General features: G+C 40.0%; 1 protein-coding gene across 1 annotated transcript in view; it reads right to left on the reverse strand.

Annotated features, from left to right (window-relative positions):
* polr3b (polymerase (RNA) III (DNA directed) polypeptide B) overlaps positions 1 to 7,267 on the reverse strand; it is a 24,975-nt gene that overhangs the window by 10,052 nt on the left and 7,656 nt on the right. Inside the window, exons 13-17 of the mRNA XM_046038186.1 lie at positions 5,010 to 5,171; positions 2,866 to 3,066; positions 1,992 to 2,154; positions 524 to 677; positions 125 to 199 (exon numbers count right to left, since the gene is read on the reverse strand). Of these exons, the coding sequence (XP_045894142.1) occupies positions 125 to 199; positions 524 to 677; positions 1,992 to 2,154; positions 2,866 to 3,066; positions 5,010 to 5,171 (755 nt within the window). The remainder of the gene's footprint in view (positions 1 to 124; positions 200 to 523; positions 678 to 1,991; positions 2,155 to 2,865; positions 3,067 to 5,009; positions 5,172 to 7,267) is intronic.

Genomic DNA, 7,267 nt, shown 5'->3' on the forward strand with positions numbered 1-7,267 from the left:
GTGCAGAAAGTCTTCAAAGGTTCTGGCGTCAAGAAAAGAGCGTTTCAGAAAAGATACATTGTAAATGACATGTTATATATAAAATATATTTTTTAATTTTTATATATATAAAAATCAGCCTCACCTGTAGCCCTGTGACAGATCTTCTATGTGTTTGTTTTTCACCATCGGCTGTCCCCTCTTCACGATGATGTACGGCCTGATGGAGCACCACCACAGACCAAAGCAGAACACTGTCAAACTACTGATGAGAGACTTTTTACATATGCTTTGTTATCAAACGCTTCCACACAGGGAAGAACATTTCTGAAAAGTTACTGATTTTTGCAATTTTTAATTCACAAATTGAAAATTTTTTTCAGCAAAGAATTAAAATTGTGTTATAAAGTTAAAAAGTTTAACAAAATTTAAATGATGTATCGTACAAAGATCTAGGTGTTACTAGAGCGTAATTTTTCTTAAAGCATTTCTTTTCAGTGCTTTTTTATGCCTTATGTACATGTCCAGGTCCAAACTTCCCCACCTGCAGAGTCGTCCTCCATCAGAAGAGATGTAAACGCACCGATCAGTCAAATTGGTGGAGATGGACACAAACTCGTTGATAAATCCTGCCCTGCGCATCAGTCTGAAGGTGCTGACCAGCTTAGGATGATCTCGAATCACACCGAGAATGTTACCTGTTGAAATAATACAGACAGATAGATAGAGATAAAGATTTAGAGACAATGCACATATTTAACTACAGACACAATTTTACTACAAACTACTGTTAGAAGAATAAGACATACTTTATTAATCCTGTAGGGGAAATTACACTTTTCTTAGTCTGTTATTGCTATATTATTATATTATACCCATACAGGTCCTAACTTAACCTATTCACATGCATTAACACATGGAGAGATGTCAGAGCGAGGGGCTGCCACGTAGTCAGGTGCTCTGAGCAGTTTGGGGTTCAGGGCCTTGCTCAAGGGCACCTTCGACAGTGCTTCTCTTTGAGAGTGAACGAACAGATGTTCACTTCTTTATTTACTACCTTTGTTTGCTGCTTTTGTTTCCCAGTTTGTGCCTTAAAAAGGATTGCACCTAATGATTGTTTTCATAATTGATTAATCTGCTCATTACTTTCTCAATCTTGTCTATAAAATGCCCATCAGAGCTCAATGTGACGTCTTCAAATGACTTGTTTTGTCCAACCAACAGCCTCAAATTCAAATATTTCAAATATTTTAACTACCATAATATCAGACAAAGAAAAGCAGCACATGTTAACATTTTAGAAACAGGAAATGTCTGGCGTTTTTGCTTGAACAATATACAACCATAATCATATGTCCATGCATTTTGAAGATCAACTAATAACTTCAGGTCTACTATAAAGATAGATCAAAAAGTTGTAACAGATAATTAAAGTTCCTGTGGGAATAATAAACAGTGGGCAGATTCTACTAAATTCTGACACAAAAACTCCACAACCTTTACGAAAAGGAGAAACAGCATGTATAGACAGTAGTGTACTGTGAAAACAGAGCTCAAACTGCTTGCCGGGGTTTGTTCATATCAAGTCTGACAGACAAATGACTGGAGAACAGTGGAAACACTGTGCTCTGCCTCTGTGTGAGGGCACATTTGCAGTGAACACACTCTGAAGGGCTTTGACACCTGCTGCTACCAACTAATTAAATGGTATGGCAGCTAATATAATTTGACAGTTATCAGTGGCGAGACAAACATATACAGTAATTAAGCGGCCAAGTTCTGACTCAAGAATAATACCTACTGCTGCCATTAAATTAACGACTTATCGGCCTCCCTGCAAAATACAACATTGCCTTCTGTAAACTAAACAGAATATTTTCCCTTGATGTTCATAAGCAAAGCATTCAAAACGGGGAGGATTAGACTTTCTTTTAAAGTGATCTAAAGCTGCTGCATCCAGTGTTAATTCTCCGGTGTTTATATTAGGGACTACTGGTTTGGAGGAGTTTTACCATTGAGGAAGACGAGGAAGACGCTCGGGTAGGAGAGCTCCTCTCCACAGAGCAGGTTGACATCTTCTACTCCCAGGTTGAAGGCCAGCTTGATGATCGGACCGTCCTCCATGTCGGTGGTGATGTGGGTCATCAGAGCCAAGTTCTTCACCAGACCGCAGGCCTACAAACAATGATTTAAACCATGTACAGAAATTATGTTACGTTTCTTTGTATTTATACTGAATGAGGTTATACTCCACACAAGAATGCCGCACCACCGGACTTTGTGAAAACCACACCAAAACAATCCACAACAATAGTTAAGTGGACATCAAATAGCTGTGCTCTACAACAAGAGTTATAACACTGTAACATGCGGCTCTTTCCAGCTCTGTATAGGCCTACCTGTAATTAACTTCCTGTTTAGTGGTACACGTCCAAGCTTTTGACAGGCTTGATTTATATCTGAAGGGTCATAAAAACGTGTTTTAACCCATCCTCTGAAGATGGTGAAACATGTTAGTCAACAGAAAGCAGAGAGTTTCTAACCTGTAGATAACAAACTACATTGTCTAATTACATTAACTGAAACAAAACACTGAATATTTTAGAGACAGGAAGACCGTGTCCCAGTCAAAGCAGAGTAAATCATAGTCCAAGGGGTTTATAAGAGTGCTAAAAGTCCATTTTAGATTTCTATCTGATGATAAAATGGATACATAATATTTTATAATACTGTCAGTGCCAAAATGAAGAGTTAAGCCGTCTTTAAAGTCCTCTCTTCTTTTCACCAGCTGCTATTATTTGTTTTACTTTACTATTTAAATTCCCAGGGACGATGTGTTAGTATAACCTGCTCCCTGGTCAGGTGTGGCTGCTGCAGCTCACTCACCTCTCCCTCAGGAGTGTCAGACGGACACAGCATGCCCCACTGTGATGGCTGCAGGGAGCGCGGCCCACTGACTTTCCTGGTCTTCTCAAACTGGGAGGAGATCCTGGTCATCATGCCGAGAGCCGAAATGTAGGAGAGACGAGACAGGACCTGGGTGACACCCTGGCGGTCCATCTTGAATCTCTTCAGAGACCAGTTACCCTGTGGACAGGAAGGTCACTATTCTTCATTATCCTGCCTATTAATACATTTTCATGAACAAAGAGTGAAAAATTAACTAAAAGATTTATGATTATTATATTAATAAATAGGGGTGTTATGAGACACTTAGCTCACGAGAGGAGACACAATATTGGGTTCACGAGATCCAGATGAGATTTTAACACTATTTTTAAGAAATCTTTAATGCTGAATTCTATAAATATTTTGAGCATTAAACACTTAATATCCGGCATTCTGTGAATGTTTTTACACCAATTTCTGCATTATTAAGTAAATGGAACACAAAATTCATGTCAGATACTTTTTCTCCTGTAGATCCTTTTCTCATGTAATATCATCCCTGCTGAGTCAGCACACATGCAGGCATGATTTAGTCTTTCCTCATCTTTTGAGTCTTTTGCTTGGGGACGTAACCTCTTTAAATGTGCAGGTGGCACCTTTTCACCTCAATGATAAATTAATTAATTTTAATTCAGTTTTAACTCGTGGACTTCAATAGCTCCTGTGTCTCAGCAGGTTTTCTGCTCATGTTCCAAACCTTTCTGCACATTTAAAATCTATCCCACATCACTATGTTCTCGGACATCATTTCATGATAATTTTTAGAAGTCTACCTACCCTTTACTCTGCTGAACATTACGTTATAGCTCCGCTGGTAGACCAACACCGTTTTGGACTGCATGTTAGGATGACCGACAAGGAAATAAAACAAACTGAAAACACTTGTGATCAAGCAGATATCTCACCACAAATCCACATACACATTAACTTTAGCACCTCCGCTAAAGTGCAGCTCACGGTCCCAAAAAGAACAAGGTTGCGCTTCACTTTTTAGATGTTTATATTGCAAAGCTCTGCCACCTACGTTAGCATTTGGTCACAGTACGAGAGTGGGAGTGTGTGTGGTTAAGAAGGTGTAAAAAATGTCAGTTGCTTGAGTCTTGTGAGACAGCTTTTAACCTGACAAGAAATGTCTTAAGAAAAGTATGCCGGTGCTTTCAAAGCTTTTGGATTGGATGGTTATGCATAAATAAATTTCTACTGACTTTTAAAAATGCGTGTATGAGTGTCCAGTTGCCCTCGACTTTAACCTTCTTTGGATAACTATGACCTGGAAGACTGAGAATCTTCACAGACATCTTCTGAGGTCTGTTTCAATACAGATCACTTACTATTGTCTGCATTGTGTACTGAAAAAAACATTGTACATCAATGTCCAAATAAAACAAATCTAACCATCAAACAGTGGTAGAAGACATGATAAATAATAATAATAATAGCAGCAATAGTGCCGATTCCTCAATTTTACAATTACTTTTTTTTGCTTTACTTCCTCTACAGATTGTGTTGGGGTAACTAGGTAACCATTCAAACTAACCTGGTACTTTACTTCCTCCTGCTACTAAAGTTTGATTAGTTATAACTTTATTCTTTATCAAAAGTAGCTCATGAGAGTGATTTTAAGTAAATCTCCAATCAAATGGAAAAAAAGTGATGGTTAATAGGTAAATTAGACTATGAGTAATTTAATTCTAAAACTACAATCAGGGTACACTTACCGAGCTATTCCCACAGCCTTCTTCAGCTGGAATATATAAGTAAGTTAACCTTGAGTTTAGAGTCTTTAATTACATTATACATTAATTAAGAAAAATAAGTAAAAAGTTTTATTTAAAAAAAATGAAGGTTTATGTCCAAGTTTGTAAAAGTAAATGTCTGTTGTAAACATTTCTATTTACTTGTTTACCTCCCAACACTGTCCAGAGAGACAGAGCTAAAGGAAACAGCTGGCAGGGAGATTCTTCTGAAGGTCAGATGATTGTTGGCGTAAGGATTTGTACCAGGTTCCTCTGGGGGAGAGGTGTATACTTTCTATTTAATTATTTCTTTAAATTTATGGTCTCCGACTTGCACGCACTCACCGTTGATATGGCATTGACCATGCCGTTGGTGATCTGATCTTGCCGCATGTGCTTCACCACATCAAACTGAGCAGCTCTCTGCTTGGGGATGATCTGGTCAGCGATTTTCTTCAATTCAGAATTGAACTTCTTAAACAGATCTTCAAACAGCAGAGACAGAAGCTAGAAAGGGTACAGAGAGAGACCATCATCAGTAAGAATGTTTTTTGTAGTATTCACTTGTCAAGTCTCCAAACTAGCTGTAAGAAGAGTCATTTCAGCGACAGAGTCGTCAGTGTATCTTCGCAGAGTCTGGCACCCTATATCTGTTCCTGCCTCCAATCAGCGGCAAGGCGCGTTAACAGTCAGATTTAATAACCAGGTGTGTCGGCTCAGTGATAAGCCTGACCTGGCCTGCGTCCCAGGTCCCTGTCCTCCTCCACCGGGCCTACAGGAGGCAACCTCTCACAGCCCCCACACACCCTGAGCATTAGCATACATCAAAACAAACAGGCAGCGCTGCTCAAAATTAATAAAGAAATTAAGCTTCCGTTGCACAGCCAGGCCAATTAGTTGAATGTCAGGGAACCATAATTGGAGAGTGAGGAGATTGCTGGCGTTGTTAGTGTGTAAGCCCCCTATTGAAATAGGGCTCTGTGCCCCTCCCTCCTCCCATCTCCTGCTCCTTATACAGAGCAGGTTGGGGGGGAAATTAAAGGCCTTAAGACAGCAGTAATTACATTATCAGAGCCGGGCCTGCGGATTAGCTCAATCGCTCCAGTCAAGGCAGCAATTCTATTGTCACGGTGCTGAAAAATCCCCGTGCTTCCACAGCCTCTGGATTTTGGTGCCACCGCATATCTCTCCTGACAAAGCCAGGCTGAAATACACGGGGGTGGGGGGGTGAAAACAAAACAGGGCAAAACAAAGCTGACGGAAAATAATGAGCATCTTATTAAAAGAAGGAGGCAGGAACAAAGATGCAGGTGAGAGATCAGGCCTGGAGCAGCCGCTGTCCTCTGCTCCAGTGCTGTGATCCATTCTCACTAAAGCATGTGAGCATTATTGGTACTTTTCTATGCATGCATTATTAATAAGCATCAAGCCTGTTTTGTTTTCTTGTGGCTCTATGAGTAAAGAAAAGGAAGTAAACACATTTCAGTGGACAGAAATTAATGAAATGAATAAACACCCAGGTCAACAGGGTGCCTTTTAATGTCAGAACTGAAGTCTGGCTCATTTATAAATACCTGTTGATCAGCTGACAAAGTAACAAAAACAGAATCTAATGGACCTGCATGTTTGTCACATACTGCGAAATATAAGAAGACTGAATGGCAGATTAAACATGGCATTATACAAGCAGTCAATGGGACCACATGGAGGACAGGTGCATAGAGGCTTACCTGTCCAGCCAGCTCAAGACGTTTGTTGCCATAGTAATCTCTGTCGTCCACCTTGTTGTCCCCCTGAGCCAGGATCACCCTCCGCACCATCACAGCCAGGTAAATACACTTAGCCCGAAAGTTAAACTCTTTGACCTACAGACAAAACACAAAATTATTATTTTTTATGTGGAATATTATTTGGAGGAGTATAATCAATGATTCCCATCTGTCTGTTAACGTACCGGCACATGTGTGAGGATAAGAGACGCCAAAAGCTCTCTGGCCTCCTCCATCTTGGTCTTCTTAGGGCCTCCCCACATGCGCTGTCTCCGCACTTTATTCCCGAGGTACCTCAGAGCCTGAAACACAGTGCAGCAGATGCAGCAGAGAGAGCAGACAACAAGGAGAGCAGAGTATTGGCGCCAATGTCATACCGGAGTTTCGAAACCCAATACAAAAACAATAATAGTTTCTATCTTAGTTTGGGGATTACAAAACATTCTTTTACAAAACACATTCAACATTTTACCCTCTCTACCCACCCACCCACCTGCACTCCCAACCAATCAAACATCAACAAAAACAAGTCAATAAAACATAATTATTTAATAAATTAAAATGGAACCACTAGGGGAGGGAAGGGGTTTGGGGTAATCAGCCATCTTGCAAAATAAACAACACTGCAGTTATTAAAGTTAGTAAAATATAGTGTAAAAATGAGATGATTCATAACCGCGAGCACACACACCTGAGTCAGTGTGCCTCTGGAGCGCTCTACAGAACTATAGAAGGTCAAAGGTTAATGAGGCTGAAGACTTTTTGTAAGACCACCCACACTGTCCGCCATGATGCATATATAAATATACATACATACATACATACATACATACA

Source organism: Micropterus dolomieu, linkage group LG22, assembly GCF_021292245.1.
Source record: "Micropterus dolomieu isolate WLL.071019.BEF.003 ecotype Adirondacks linkage group LG22, ASM2129224v1, whole genome shotgun sequence".
Lineage (NCBI taxonomy): Eukaryota > Metazoa > Chordata > Actinopteri > Centrarchiformes > Centrarchidae > Micropterus > Micropterus dolomieu.